Here is a 16,896-nt window from a genome sequence, read left to right on the forward strand (position 1 = left end):
ACTCGAAACAACTTTTTTAAAAATTTTTACAACTTCAATATAACGGTTAACAACTTTTGTAACCCTATTAACAACTTCAGTATAGTGGTTAACAACAGGTTTTTGAGTTTGTTAAAGGCATTACTGAAGTTATAAAAATGTCACTTTTTGAATTCAAAAACTTGTTGTTAACTGCTATATCAAAGTTGTTAACCGTTATATTGGAGTTGTAAAAATTTTCCAAAAAAATGTAATTGTTAATGTTATACTAAAGTTGAAAATTTGTACAATTTCAGTATAATGGTTAACAACTTTTATAATTCTATTAACAATTTCAATATAGCAATTAACAACAAGTTTTCTGGGAAATTCAACAAGCTCCGGTGATTGGAAATAATTTTTTTTGAAAATTTTTACAACATCAGTGTAACGGTTAACAACTTTTGTAACGCTATTAACAACTTTAGTATATCAGTTAACAACAGATTTTTTTGAAAAATTATGTAACTCAAAAACCTGTTGTTAACCGCTATACTGAAGTTGTTAATAGGGTTACAAAAGTTGTTAACCATTATACTGAAATTGTAAGAATTTTCAAAAAAATTGTTTTCGGTCACCGAAGTTTGTTGAATTTCCCAAAAAAGCTGTTGTTAATTGCTATACTGAAGTTGTTAATAGCATTACAAAAGTTGTTAACCGTTATATTGAAGTTGTAAAAATTTTCAAAAAAATTGTTCTCGGTCGCCGGAGTTTGTTGAATTTCCCAGAAAAGCTGTTATTAATTGCTATACTGAAGTTGTTAATAGCATTACAAAAGTTGTTAATCGTTATATTGAAGTTGTAAAAATTTTCAAAAAAATTGTTTCCGGTCGCTGGAGTTTGTTGAATTTCCTAGAAAAGCTGTTGTTAATTGCTATACTGAAGTTGTTAATGGCGTTACAAAAGTTGTTAACGGTTATATTGAAGTTGTAAAAATTTTCAAAAAAATTGTTTCCGGTCGCCAGAGTTTGTTGAAATTCCCAGAAAAGCTGTTGTTAATTGCTATACTGAAGTTATTAATGGCGTTACAAAAGTTGTTAATCGTTATATTGAAGTTGTAAAAATTTTCAAAAAAAATTGTTTCTGGTCGCCGGAGTTTGTTGAATTTTCTAGAAAAGCTGTTGTTAATTGCTATACTGAAGTTGTTAATAGCATTACAAAAGTTGTTAACCGTTATATTAAAGTTGTAAAAATTTTCAAAAAAAAAATTTCCGACCGACGGAGCTCTGGTCACCGCCCCGCAAGTAGGGGCTGTGATATTTTAAAAATAATATTTAAAATGAAGGGCAATTTGGTCTTTTCCTTTCACATAATAATCCCAATTTGGTCTCATGGTACCAAAATGAGATTTCTTGAATTGGGCGGACGTTTTGGGGATTCTGAAGTTAAAGTTGCATTTTTCTGTCTTTTTCCCTAAATAATATTAAGAGAATTTTGCCCAATAAAAGGTATTTTCTTGGAAATTATGGGAAATATACTTAAAGATCAAAGTTGAGCTTGAGAAAAACCAGGAAACTATCATCAGGTAGATTCTTAAAAACTTATAATACCCTATTTGTTTAAAAATGGGTCGGGTATGATATTATTAGATCCAAATATATTCAATTAATGATATTTGAATAGCATCATGATTAGGATTTGCATAAGTTGAAATAAATGAGATTTTAATTAGAGGCTTAAATGAAGAAATTAATAATTAATTTTGAATGAATAACATGTTAATTGGGATTTGAATATATTGCATTAAATAGGGAACACCATAATTAAATGATATGTTAAGTGGAGGCTCAAATGGAGAAATAAATAAATAATTTCAAATTTTCATATATTTTTCCTAAATTCTATATCTTTAATTTAAATCCCATTTGAATAAATAAAAAAATTATACCCTTATAAGAAGTGAATCTTGAACCACCTTAAATAATGCAATTTATTAAAATTTTAAATCTAATTAAATATGTTAATCCGTGCATCGCACGAGGGAGAAATTTCTAGTTTTCTCATAAATATGAATTATTGATGATCAATTATATGATAAAAAAAATCTTCAAATAGCATTTGTAGAACCTTAAACTCATATTAACTAAAGAGTAAAGGATAATTAGTGTAATTTTGTGTTGAAATGGACAATCAAATACTCCCTCCAATACAAATGTGGCATAATCTAATGAAGAAAAAAACAACACTACCACAAAAAATACACTTAACGATGCCATTTTACAGTGATTAAAAAGAAAAATGCCGTGAAAAAAATGTGTTATCATTTTTGTAATTAACTCATGGTAAGTTTTGACTTTTCACGGTGGTTAACTAAATAACGGCCATGAAAAGTCCTAGCTGATGCTTGAACTTACAATGGCGTTTAATAAAATGTCATCATAAGTACTTTTCATTACAGTTATCTAGATAACCGCTATTAAAAACAATTTTCACAGTACTTATTTTAACAACCGCCTGTGAAAAGTATTTACTGTGAGTTTTAAAAAAGCCCAATACTATGATAAGTTTTAGAGTTGTTTACAATGCATTGTGGTCTCCTCCTCTACTCCACCACTCAAACTGCCTTTTCTAGCATAACCCCACAGTATATTGTCGTTTTTGGCGATCTGTTACCATTGTGTTTCACCATTCAAAGTCACCTTTTTTGTATTTTACTCATCTCCCACACTATGAGTTTCCTTTTCATTCATTCTCTTGCTTTTTTCTGATTGTTTTGGAAATTTGATGATGGAAATTTGTTATATATCAGATGGATTAATTGATTTTACATTTAGGATATTTAGTATTGTTTATTTTGAGTATCTTACATACTTGGAAGGTTGGTTTGTGACATTTAGAATTAGAGAACTACAATTACTTCCTATACATGGCATTAATAACATGTTTAAATCTTCAAAGTTGATTATTCTTTGAGTTTGTAATTTTTTTAATAATTTTTTCATATTTATTTCAAATTTTTGTTATAAACTTTGATATTTACCAAATAAATAATCTCTTGAATGTTTGGCTAATTTTTTTTTTTGTTATGAACTTTGATTGATTATAAAGTATTGTTTAAAATTTCACGGCAAATAGATATCATTTATGTTCTCTTTTTTCATTTAGAAGTTTTAACTTTAAGAATCTTTATTTATTGGTTTGAGATTGTTGCTTTTGTTTTTATTGGTTATAATTATTTAAATTTGTCTTGTATTTGTTTCTTACATTGGTGGTTGGTTGATTATTAGTTGATTTGTCCATTATTTAAATTATGCGGGATTCAAAATTGCCATGAAAAGTTAATTTCTTTTCGAGGCAATTTATAACTACCATGAAATGCTTTGTTTTTAACATTGACAGTATTCTCTACACCCCAAAAGCCACTGTAAAAAGTCCTTTTTAACTACTGTTAAAGTTGTTTTCTGTAGTAGTGCAAGAAGCATTTCAAGCCATTGGATCAAAAGGAAGCTAATAAAATAATATTAAGACTTGAGTAATAAATTATCAAATATAGTTTATAAGTGATATGGGGTCACTTAAAGCACTCCCTCATTTCCTCTTATTGAAGTCAGTCAAAGTGAGATAAGAAAGAGGGAGTAGAGAACAAAAGTGAAGAGAAAAGGGAGAGGAAGAGTGAATGGTAAGAAGAAGGAAGTTCAAGAGTAATTTTCTTGGCAATTAGGATCTCAAATCCCAAAATTCCCTCTATCAAACTTCTTCTCATCAAGCTCTTATCCTAACCCATTTTTCTTCCCAAAATCACGTGCTCAAGGTGTATAAGGAAGAAAAGTTTAAGTCAAGAGAGGAACAAGAAGAGCTAGAGAGCAAGGTGAGCTTAAATTCTGCCATGAAACTTCTCATTTTGCAACCTGGCTTGGAATTTTGAGTCTTTTGAGCTTACTGAATGGAAATTAACAAATTTCAATTTTAACCTAAAAATTGGGAAAATCAGAAAAAATCGTGTCTTTAGAAGATGCTCAATTCCTAAACTTCAATCGGTAACAACAAATTTTTAATTCATTTTATCAATTTTAGAATAGAAATTATAAATGGGAGCATTTGCATCTTTATGTTTGAATTCAAAAATTTCATTTTAGGACTTTGCAATTTTCCAGGATTATGCTAATTTAGGCACCCTTTGGGGGATTTCATATTTTCTAGGTTCTTTGTTTATCATCTTCCTGATATCAAATTTCAAATCAGTCATTCGAATTTCAATAATCTCAAACTAGATTGCTTGACTAATTTAGAGTTTTGAAATGTTGTGAGAAAAAAATCACTGCCCCTCACTATTTTTTTAAAATGGCCCTAGGAACTCCTCACTATCTAGTGGCCAGCCATTGCAGCTTTGGCACTGACAACTCCTTTTTGAATTTTTGAAAAAACATTAGTGGATAGAAAAATAAATGTAATAAATAGTTAGCAATATATTAGGGTTTTCTCTATGAATTTATTTAAATGTTAGAGTTCCTAATACATTATTGAATTTTTTAAACAAAGGTAGTAAATAGCGAAGTAAATAGTTGGCAAATACAATTTTTTCAAAATTTTCCAAATCTATAGGGGCATTCTTTGTTGTTGACTATCTATCATATTTACTTTGTTGCTACAGCTTGGTTTTATCATTTATTACTTTTGTTTTAAAAATTCAAAACATGTATTTACTGACTATTGACTATATTTTCTTTACTATTTACAATTTTATGTTTACCATTTCCTACTCTTGCTTCAAAAATTCAAAAAAGTATAAGGAACTCCAACACTTGAATAAATTCATGGAGAATGCCTTTATTGCTGACTATTTACTATATTTACTTCGCTATTATTTACCAATCTGATTTCACTATTTAATATAACTGTTCCAAAAATTTTAAAAATGTCGATGGCCAATAAGGGATTGTGTGTATGCCAGAGTTTTGGCTTTTGGCCGCTAGCAGAATCACAAGGCTTTAGTGAGATTGGCTGTCGACAAGAGGTATTTGGTGGGCATTGAAAAAATAGTGAGGGGGTGTGATGTCTTTTCAATACGATTTTAAAATCCCAATTCAATCAAGTGAATTGATTTTGGATTATTGAAATTCCCATACGTTAAGTAGGATTTTGATGTTTCAATGCTACCTTGTTTTTGGAAAATGACCAAAAAAAATCCTTAAAAAGAGGAAATTTCGAAGAGGCCAGCTAATAGTTTCAAATGACAAGGAAGGAGGAAAAGCCCAAACTAGAATTATGAAAATGTGAGGAAACGATCAATATGCTCTTATGTCAGTTTGGAATACATAATAACAAGATTGCAACATAAAGTAACAAGTTTGGAATACATAATAACAACATCCTTTTCTGAGTATCACATAAGGGTATATTGGTCATTTCCCAATATTTTCATAATTCTAGTTTAGGCTTTTCTTTCTTCCTTATCATTTGGAAGGGTTGGCCGTTTTTTTTTTTGAAATTTTCTATTTTAAATATACTTTTTTAGTCAATTTTCCTATCTTTTTGGTACTCCCAAATGAAAGATAAGAAAATTAGAAAATCATGAAATATTTTTAAAATAAATAACATTTTAAAAGAGAAAATAACATCTTATTCCGTGCAAATTGAGAAAGCTAGACGGGGAAGGTTTTGCTCTTGAATTAGAAGAGAGAGAAGAGAGAAAAGGAAGAGCCAAAGTGCAAGAGGACTTGGGTAACTTCAAGCATCTATCCAAGGTAAGTTCAGACTTCCTTTAAGGTTTTAACCATGATTTGGGTTTAATTTTGAAGCTACAGTTTCGACTAATCTTGAAACATTTTGGCCAGCCCCTATATTGAATTAGTCAGAGATTCCAACTGCTTTTCATCCCATTAGCGTCCAGAAAAAAACCACCTTTTGGTATATTTGATATATTGAAGCCTTAGGATACCATGCAAATTGAAATAAAATAACCATGAAGCTGCTAATAGTTATGCAAAAATCATGCATTATTAGTGTTTAAAACTCTGAATTCAATGGTTAACGAGGATTTGACTAGTATTCAAAATTCTGTGATGGGTCTCCTTCATTGCCATCTCCCAATCTAAGCCTTTTACACTTTGCTTGTCTGTTTATCTTATGCCATGTATATACCATGCATTTTGTGCAATTTATATGTAATGTTATTTAGTGCATTACTACATTAAACTTGTGTTTGCTGTAGCTTTGTTAGCGGGTGTCAATTATACCATTATCATAACATGGCAAGCACTGATCGAGACATGATAAAAGATATCAATAATAGTAAAGAGACCTGGACAATTGTTGCTCGAGTCCTTAGGAAGTGGGTTTCCTGTAAGAAGGCTCCCCCGTATGCTCCTTGGAGGATTGGAATGCTCCTTGTAGATGAGCAGGCGAGTTAATGTTCGTTATTGACTATTTATTTAAGATAAATAACACTCTTAAATGACAATTCAAAATTTGAATAGGGTTCAAGAATAGAAGGTTTTGCAACACAAAAGAGCTTGATTGAGCGGTACAAGAATGACCCTAAAGAGGGTAGAGTATACCATTGTGAAAACTTTCAGATAGTTGGCAATGATGACAAGTACAGAGTGACCTCACATTGTTGGAGGCTAAAGTTCCACAATACAACATACTTTGAAGAATTGGATTTGCCCATTCCCAAAGAGTCTTTCAACTTCATTCCCATCAAGGATATTGCTGAATACACTGCAAAGAATGAAGGATTTATTGGTTAGTATACAAACATTTCATTTAAGTTCCCTTTCCAAAGTCTGCTTTTCACTACAATAAAAATTATAATATCATATATTCTGTGTAGATGTGATCGGCTTCCTCCAGGCACTTGGGAATTTGAAAGACTTCAAAAACGAGTTTGGGACTTCGAAAACAATGACCCTGACTCTTTCTAATCAATAGTAACAACCTTAATTGTCATCACTTTATCCTCCTACTACTGTCATTCTCTAATTCTGACTAAAGTTGCAACATATTTCCTATAGTGAGAGCACAATAAAGGTGGTGTTGTTTGGTAACTGCGCGGTAAACACATATAACAGCAAGCCTCAAGGGTTGGAGCATCCTATTATTGTGGTGGTCAGATTTGGAAGGTTAAACCACCAACAAGGTACCACAAACATATTTTCATTTAAACAAAAATCAATTCCATGATCCTAACACTCTGATTGGCATATTATTAGCATATGGCCATATTAGCAACGTGTTTGAAGCAACTAAAGTTTTGTTCAACCCTAACATTCCAGAGGCCCATGACCTGCTTCAAAGGTGAAGCCCTACGAAAAGATATTTGACCAATACATATTTACGATTCATAAATATTTATTGATGTTTGCAGTGACTAAAAAATCTTAATCATTTTTATTATTATTGTTGCTAGCCTTGACGAAATACCTGAAGGTAGGCAGCGTTTCTCTCAACTTTCCAGTGCAGATTACCAAGTTGTAGACAATGAGCCAATGTTAACATTTCCAATAAGAATACATGTGGCTGAACTCTTCGCAATTACTAAGGTAACATGATGTCTCTTAACAATATTCAATAGTTAATTAATTAATTGATTAATTTGGAAAGTATTATTATCTCGATGTGCATTATAGTTAATAAAATTACGATCTAATTTTTCATATCTAATTCATGTTTTCCCAGATTTTTAAAGGTTTAATAAACTCCTAATACTAAATTTCACGTTACATCTCACATCTAAATGCAAAATATTATTTATATTCTTGACAAACCAAGGAAGAAAGATTTTTGCTATACTATATATATTTTTATATATGCTTCTTATTTATATGTATGTCTGTGCTGATTATTTGTTTCCTACCTCGATTATATATATGTCGGTGATTTTGTTATATGTTCTGTATATGTTTGGTGCATATAAGATTTTACATATATTTTGCTAACAAACATAAATTATAATTTATATTTTTTGCCCCACATCAGGATCAATAAATCTTAGCTTCTTTGTTTCTCAAATGTCGTTTTTCTTTTATTTTAGTTATCATAAGATTTTTATTGACAACATTCGTTCTTTGAAAATAGCCGTGTGAAGTTGTAACCAAGGTTTGCATCCAAAAGATTGAGATTGCTTATGGTTGGACCTACGATGGGTGCTCATGCAATCGTAAACTTGTATATGAAAATGACAAACTAAAATGCAAAAGCTGTACGGGTGATGTGTTGACTATTGAGCCTAAGTAAGATTATTTGTAAATCTCTCTACAAAATGAGCAAACGTCTACACTATTTATGTTTTAACCAATGAAAAATGAAAATGCAACTGAAACACTATTTCATATTGTTTCATAGATTTAAGCTCCATTACACGGTGTTTGATTCAACGGGCATATGTTCAATCATATTTTTCAATCGTCTTGCTTATGATTTGATTGGCTTCTCAGCTGAGGAGTTGAAGACAAAGGTAGCAAAGGTATGACTCTTACATTGCACTTCTTGAACTCAACACTCATGTTATAACCTTTATACTTCCCCAACGTGTTCCATTTTAGGACAAAAACCCAGGTTCTTTTCCAAAAGAATTGAGCAATTGTGTGGGGAAAGAAATGATCGTCAAGCTAAAGATCAAAGAAAGCAATATTAGGTATCGAAATAGTAGTATGGGTGTTATCCAGTTCTCTACCGATAAAAAGATGCTGAAAAACTTTGCGTACTCTGCTACCGAGGTATTCAGATAACTCATCCTCATCATATCTCACTGCTCAATGTTTAGATCTAACATGTTAGAACTCCTTCACACAATTATGTAGGGAAGTCAACTTAATGAATCTGAAAATATCACTTATGAGAAGGCTACAGTTGACACTTCATCATCACAACCAACAACATTGTTGTCATGTGGCATGTTGGATGTAGATAATGATCTCTTAATATCTCAGTTGCATGGCTCTCCAGACACATTGTCTAAGCGTAAAAAGAATCCACCTGATTCATCAATTGATGATGACGAGATGAGATTGTCTGCCAACTCAACTATGAAGTCCAACTACATGAAGCCCTTGAAGAACATCAAAAAGGAGAAGGAAGATAAAGACTGATTTCTCAGCCCTATCAGTGGTGACATTATCAGTTGCAGGCCTTTTTGTTTTTAAAGAGTTTCGATTGCGCAATTTTTTTTTCTTTACTTGATAGACATATTACTGCTTAACGTAAAAGACCTATCATTGAAATAATGTTTCAGTATTGATACTTTTGAAGTTCATCTATAAATCTTTCATCATCCTTTACATACAATTTACATATAGCTCACGTGAATACCAAAACTCACGGCATTTTTAGCTGCTCGGCATATATTTACATATCACATTTTTTTTACTCATTAAGTTTTTGGAATATTGTATTACTATCAAGATTGATTAATTTGAAATGCATTATTGTTTCAAATTAGATGAGATTATAGATAAATAATTAAATTTTCATATAATTTTAACTTTCTAATTTCATCTCTCCCCAAAATTGTAAAGTTTTAATAAATTCCCAACACTAACTTATATGTTTAATTTTTCCAAGAGTCATATTTATCTAATTTAATTTAACAATTTTAGTAAGATTTTTATTCGATTTAATTGTTAAATTTGTTTAAAGAAGCTACATTTCATTTTGCTCCAACTAATGAATCTTTAAAATAACAAAATCAATAATAATATGTTTAAATATACAAAATTAGATATTATTCATATCTATCTAATTTATATATTACTCAATAGACTAATTCAATTTCCACAATTTGTTACTATTACTATTACTCATTAATATTGATCATTAATTAACAAGTCGGAACATATCATTTTTTAATATATTAACAATAACAATAATTAATTGATGAATAACGTATTTAGCGGAAAAAAAGACATGCTATTGGACTGTTTCTAGATTTTAAATTGTGGTTCTCTATTTGTGTGATCAGCTATTTTCATTGAATAATCATATATTTCACTAATCTAATCAGGGAAAAAATCATACTCTTTAAGTCCTAAATATAAAACTCAATGAATTAATTTGAGTATATCAACGATCTTAGTTAAATTATTGGTCAATATAATATATTCCCCCCAAATAATCTAAGCATCTTCCTTAATTTCCTCCCTCTTTTTCTTAATTGAAAAGAAAGATAAAGAGTGAATAATATGTTTACAATAACAAAATCAATAATAATATGTTTAAATATACAAAATTAGATATTGTTCATATCTATCTAATTTATATATTACTCAATAGACTAATTCAATTTCCACAATTTGTTACTATTACTATTACTCATTAATATTGATCATTAATTAACAAGTCGGAACATATCATTTTTAAATATATTAACAATAATTAATTGATGAATAACATATTTAGCGGGAAAAAAGACATGCTATTGGACTGTTTCTAGATTTTAAATTGTGGCTCTCTATTTGTGTAATCAGCTGTTTTCATTGAATAATCATATATTTCAGTAATCTAATCAGGGAAAAATATACTCTTTACGTCCTAAATATAAAACTCAATGAATTAATTTGAGTGTATGAACGATCTTAGTTAAATTATTGGTTAATATAATATATTCCCCCCCCAAATAATCTAAGCATCTTCCTTAATTTCCTCCCTCTTTTTCTTAATTGAAAAGAAAGATAAAGAGTGATTTCTCAGCTCTCTCAGTACTCACATTATTAGCTGCAAGCAAACATTTGTGTTGTTAAAGACATTCTATTACAAACATTAGTTACAGGTACGATTTAATTCAAGGCACCATTTCAGTGTAATAAATCAAATTCGAATGAATGCATTAAAATCAAATGAATTAAGGAATTCGAATAATAAAGGTGCAAAGTCTTATGATTTACATATAACTCACATGAAGAACAACAGTCACAACATTTTTAACTATTGGACATATATTTTAATATGCTATTCCACATGCTCATTAAATTTTTGCAATATTCTTTGCTATCAAATTATTTATCAGTTTTTTACTTTGTTTATATTTCTACAGGATATTTCTATAAAATTCATCTATGCATTCACCTACTTCACAATCAATTATCAATTAATTACTTTGAAATTTATTACTATTTCAATTTGGATTGTAAAACATTGATGAGTTACATTTCCACACTGATGATTAATGCATTCGTAAATGAGATAAGTCTTAGTTCGAAAATTATAATATCATGAAGAAATGTCACAGATCATTTTCAGTCGCAAAAATCATAATATGATGGACGTTGCAGCTTAGACTTGTGTCAGTTTCCAATTACCTATTATTTGCCAATCCTAATGCGCCTATATATCCACGCCTTGCACAAGGGAGATCTTGGGATGAAGTAAGTTCATCTTCGTGCTTGACAAACTTGGTCCTATATTAATCCAAATAACTGTACTCGGTATTCCAATTTATCCTCATATGAAACGATTTAGTGATTATTGCTCAAGTTAACAAAGATCGGCAACCCAAAATTCGTGACGGTTACCTACATCGATTATTAACAAAGCTTGTCATAGCATCACCTTTGGAACAGGTTTCGTTTCGGAAAAATGCAACTATTTAATTACACCTGTACTTAGGAATAATAAATGTATACCAAATATCAAAGAAGGTAGAGAATGATCGGATAGCGCTAATACAGGGATGCCATCATCCAAGCATAACTGACCCAATCAACAGTAAATATTAAACCACCTCGTCCGTTACAATGTAACAGCCAGCTTAGTCTGTTCGTTACTGCACAAAGTGAATCACAAAAGGTATTGAATGAGCCAATTAACCATCAATAATTGAGAGGCAAATACCACTATTGAGGAATGCAATGCGATTAACATATTGTCATGAGCTTTACCATCTTATGCCCACACAATTACCCTCTCTTCGCATCAAATTTACTTTTACTCACCACACAATCCACTGCCGGCATGGACAAATACCGCATCCAGCATCAACCTTCAAAGCTCTGAACAAGGCAAGTTTCCCTTTACTTATCATGTTGTATGTTAGTTGTTTTCTCTCTGTCCTATTGCTAAGGCAAAATTAGGTGCATCAATCAAACGACTGATGACTCTATTTAACAATGGAATGGTAGTTCATGGAGATGACGCGATACAAACCATATACGTAAAATCTTATTTTCCTTAAATATATATGTGTGTTATATGGACAATGAATGTCTATATACACATAAACACAAAAATATTATAATGGAAAATATTAGTTACTTTTTTTTTGTGCTATTTCTATAACATATCTTGTGCTAATGACTGAAATAAACAATTCAACAACAGATCATACAAATCATTATATACAAGAGTCAACTTTGCACAAATCAAAGAAAAGCCGGTTTGAGCACACAACCAATGAAGATGCTAGCATTAATCCCATCCTCGATCAGCATATCATAACAGGTACTTCGCTCGCTCTTCTCAAATAAATTTACCGTGTCATTAGCAGATAAATGAAAAAATAAATAGGAATGATGCGTACTTTAATGAAAATGCCATATACAATTCCCAATTAAATCACTTTAATTTGTGCGCATAGCATGCGTGTGTCCGTTTATTATATTTGGAACACGACCTGCCATTCCTTTGCTCTGCTCTGTTAAAATAAAAAAGAGAGGCGAGCCATGACTATCTCTTGTCTGTTTTTGTGAATGGAGAAGCAAGGCCTTCATACTTCATACCTTATGTTTCAAGCACCAATAACAATCACATGAAAAAAAGAGCACACAGTCTTATAGACTAATATCTATTTGAGAGGAAGAATTAGTAAAAGATAAGTTAAACAACAAGGTAATTTTTTTAACAAAAATACTCAATTAAAAAATAACAAATGAAAGCCGTGGCACCATTTTAGACGAATCAAGGACGCGGCTTCTTTCAAAATGAAGCAATTTTTTTTTGGGTTTTATATTCTTTATATCTTCATTCACTCTAAACTTTTAACAAAATTTTTTTACAAAATATTGACAACTTCGTGTGATTTGCCAAATTTTTGTCCACTCAATTCAAATTGCTATATTTTTATTTCTGCTTCCTTTCTAAGATTAATTTTTGCTGTGTACATTTTTTTGCAAATTCTAATCCGAAGAGTTTGTCGCCACTAGCATAGAAGTCGCCCATGACGACACACAAATGTCTGCCACCAATGAATACACCCAGCCTCATGTGTCGGCTACAGGCTACTTAGACGATGGCGACCCCGTCTACGAGTGTCAATTTTGTGGTGCCTTACTCTGGATTGGCGAGCGCCTCAAGCGTTGCTCTTCTTCTGAATACCCGCTTTTCTCAACCTGCTGTTGTCACGGCAAGGTTGTTGTGCCTTACCTTCAAACCCCACCAGAACAATTCCGGCAGCTTTTCTTCCAGAAAGAACATCCAAAATCTAAAAACTTCTTGGCCAACATAAGAGCATACAACAATATGTTTTGCTTCACTTCCATGGGAGGAAAGATTGACCATTCCCTCAACTCTCGCGGAGGTGGCCCCTACTCCTTTATCATGTCCGGCCAAAACTATCATCTCTTGGGAAGCTTATTGCCACCTGAAGGATGCCCTCCTGTGTACTCACAGCTCTATATTTACGACACGGACAATGAAATAAGAAACTGGATGGCGGCGATCAGGTGCATCCACCTTATGCTACTTATATCCTCCAGCATCATGTTCTCTTTACAATACACTTCATGTTAAACCTTACCTCTGAATTGCAGGCACCATCCAGACAAATCAGGTGTTGACGAAGCCATTGCTATGGACATTAAAGATTGCCTCGACCAGCATAATGCCCTGGTCAAGAAATACCGTATGGCATCGGAAATCCTTCGCCAAGACAACACTGCCGAAGTCAGGATACGCCTCCTCAGAGAATCAACCAATAGAAGCAGAAATTACGAGCTACCAACGGCGTCGGAGGTAGCCGCGTTGATAGTCGAAGATTTTGATGAGTCATATTCCAACAGAGACATAATCATAGAAAAGAAAGCAGGCTCCTTGAAGCGCGTCCATGAATTACACAGGTCATACTTGCCTCTTCAATATCCCCTCATCTTCCACTATGGCAATAACGGATTCATACCGAAGACGAAACATAACGATGCATCTCTTATTAGCACTAGGAAGAAAAAGTACCTCACAATAAGAGAGTACCTAGCTTTCAGACTGATGGACAGAAATATAGAGGAGTCTGTGTTACTGCACTCAAAGAGGTTATTACAGCAATTCATTGTAGACGGCTTCACAATGGTTGAGAGTGAGAGGCTCGACTACATAAGGAGACACCAGAGAGAGCTCAGGGTTGACCTATACAAAGGACTTGCTGACGCAATAACAAGGGGTGAGACAGATGCGTCCAACACAGGAAAGAGGATAATCCTACCTTCTTCTTTTACCGGAGGTGCTAGATACATGATCCATAACTACCGGGATGCAATGGCCATATGCAGATGGGCAGGATACCCCGACATCTTCTTGACCTTTACTTGCAATCCGGCATGGCCTGAGATAACAAGATTCTGCAAGAAATACAACCTCAGCCCATCTGATCGACCCGACATCTTGACGAGGATGTTCAACCTCAAACTTGCAGCACTGATGAAATGCATTAAGGAGCAAAAAATATTCGGCACAATCAAAGCAGGTAACAATACAACCTCCCTTTAATCACCTCTCCACAAAGTATAGGGGACTCAGACAATTTATTTCCAAAAATCATCCAGCCCAGTATCCAAACCCTCTCATTAATACAGACCCTATAGCTACATTATCACATTTACTTCTGTAACTTCAAAAGACACCACTATCGTGTACTGATATGTGGGTTTTCAGAGATATATACAATTGAGTTCCAGAAGCGGGGGCTGCCGCACGCACACATTATTTTGTTCATAGAGCCGTGTGACAAACCCAAGACAGCTGAGGATGTCGACAGAATCATCTCAGCAGAGATACCTGACAAGGATGCAGACCCGGTGCTATTTGAGCTTGTCACCAATTTCATGATGCACGGGCCCTGTGGCTGCTCCAATCAGAAATCACCTTGCATGAAAGATGGAAAGTGCTCAAAGTACTTCCCAAGAAGATATGCGCCACACACAACAATAGATGACGATGGGTACCCCACATACCGTAGGAGGAACAATGGCAGAACAACTGTGAAGAGAGGAATTCAGTTGGACAACAGATATGTCGTGCCGTACAATGCTCAACTATTACGGCTGTTCCAGGGCCACTTAAATGTCGAGAAGACAAACCAATCGAGGGCTATCAAGTATTTGTTCAAATACATCAGCAAGGGCCACGACCGTGTTATAGCAGGTATCTACCACAATGATGAGCTCGGAACCTCACGACCCGATTTCGATGAGATCTCACATTACCTTAACTGCAGATACATCTCAGCCTGTGAGGGCACGTGGCGAATATTCTCATTCAACATCCACCACAGGTACCCTTCTGTCGAGAGATTGAGCTTCCATCTACCAGATCAACAGGCTGTTTTTTACACGGCCAACGACGAAATGCCTTCACTGATTGACAGGCCACGGGTGAAGGAGTCAATGTTCCTCGCATGGCTCGCCAAGAATAAAAAAGACTCATTCGCAAGGACCTTAACATATTCTGAGTTCCCACAGCATTACACTTTTAATAAGCAGAAGAGGGAGTGGAGGCTACGCCAGAGAGGCTTCTCTGTCGGGAGATTGGCTCACGTATCGCCATCGCAGGGTGAGGCTTACTACCTCCGGGTCCTGCTGACTAAGACGAGAGGGCCCTTTAGCTACAAAGACATTAGGACAGTAGACAACGTCGTCCAGCCAACATTCAGGGCGGCATGCTATGCGCTAGGGTTGCTTCACGATGATCAAGAGTACATCAACGCAGTAAAAGAGGCAGCATTCTGGGCTACAGGTCAGTACCTTAGGAGATTCTTCGTTAGCATGCTCTTATGCCACTGCTTATCTGACCCCACTTCAGTCTGGGAGCAAACAAAGCATCTCATATGTGAAGACCTTTTGTACATACCGCGCCACGACCCACGACATCAAGGTAAAACAGACACCACCTGAACTGTGTTCCACTCTCACAACATTCTAAATGTACAATACCCGCCCTGTAGAGACGCCAAGTGGTCACCCTGATCAGCGACATCTGTTGTTGTTAGACGTGCCTGGCCATGACATCTCTTACTTTTCTTGACCTGCAGAAATATCAATCACCGACTCAGATAGGGAGGAGGCTGGACTTATTGAGATTCAGAGGCTGCTCCTTAAGAATGGTAGGTCACTGGACGACTACCCATCGCTGCCAAAACCAAGCTCCACTGAATTCTTGGACACAACAAACAACTTGCTACTCCAGGAACTCAGCTACGACAGAGATGCTTGTGCAGTAGACGCCGTAAGGTTAGCAGCATCACTAACAGATGAGCAAAGAAAGATATTCCACGAAGTCCCTGATGCGGTCAGCAGGAACACCGGCGGGTTCTACTTCATCTATGGTTACGGGGGCACTGGCAAGACTTTCCTATGGAACGCCCTGACCGTGGCTGTACGAGCAAATGGCAGTGTGGTCATCAACGTCGCATCGAGCGGAATAGCAGCGACTCTATTGCCCTCAGGAAGGACTGCTCATTCGAGATTCGCGATCCTATCGACATAAATGAGGACTCCACATGTAATATTAGCCACGGTTCTCCTGTGTCTCATTTACTGCGGTCCGCAAAATTAATCATCTGGGACGAGGCGCCAATGATAAAACGGCATTGTGTGGAGGCTGTAGATCGATCATTGAAGGATATAATGAGGTGCGACCTCCCATTCGGTGGCAAGTGCGTCGTCATGGGGGGCGATTTCAGGCAGATCTACCTGTCATGCCGAAGGGATTCCGTACAGACATTATAAACGCAGCTATAAA

The 16,896-nt window shown here is 34.3% G+C and overlaps 1 protein-coding gene and 2 long non-coding RNA genes across 3 annotated transcripts; all 3 read left to right on the forward strand.

The window, feature by feature from the left end:
* Window positions 1-7,001: 7,001 nt before the first annotated feature.
* LOC114750969 (uncharacterized) lies at window positions 7,002-7,446 on the forward strand. Its single transcript, XR_003740700.1, has 3 exons — window positions 7,002-7,096; window positions 7,170-7,254; window positions 7,367-7,446. It is a non-coding gene; the product is annotated as an uncharacterized LOC114750969 (long non-coding RNA).
* An 859-nt stretch (window positions 7,447-8,305) lies between these two features.
* LOC114750968 (uncharacterized) lies at window positions 8,306-8,846 on the forward strand. Its single transcript, XR_003740699.1, has 3 exons — window positions 8,306-8,422; window positions 8,502-8,675; window positions 8,760-8,846. It is a non-coding gene; the product is annotated as an uncharacterized LOC114750968 (long non-coding RNA).
* Window positions 8,847-13,119: 4,273 nt separating this feature from the next.
* LOC114750970 (uncharacterized) lies at window positions 13,120-16,641 on the forward strand. Its single transcript, XM_028939612.1, has 4 exons — window positions 13,120-13,610; window positions 13,698-14,623; window positions 14,812-16,029; window positions 16,187-16,641. Exons 1-4 carry the CDS (start codon window positions 13,120-13,122, stop codon window positions 16,639-16,641), a joined length of 3,090 nt encoding a protein of 1,029 aa, XP_028795445.1.
* Window positions 16,642-16,896: the final 255 nt, after the last annotated feature.

This window comes from Neltuma alba, unplaced genomic scaffold (genome assembly GCF_004799145.2).
Source record: "Neltuma alba isolate B1F8T4 unplaced genomic scaffold, ASM479914v2 tig00006714_pilon, whole genome shotgun sequence".
NCBI classification, from domain to species: Eukaryota; Viridiplantae; Streptophyta; class Magnoliopsida; order Fabales; family Fabaceae; genus Neltuma; species Neltuma alba.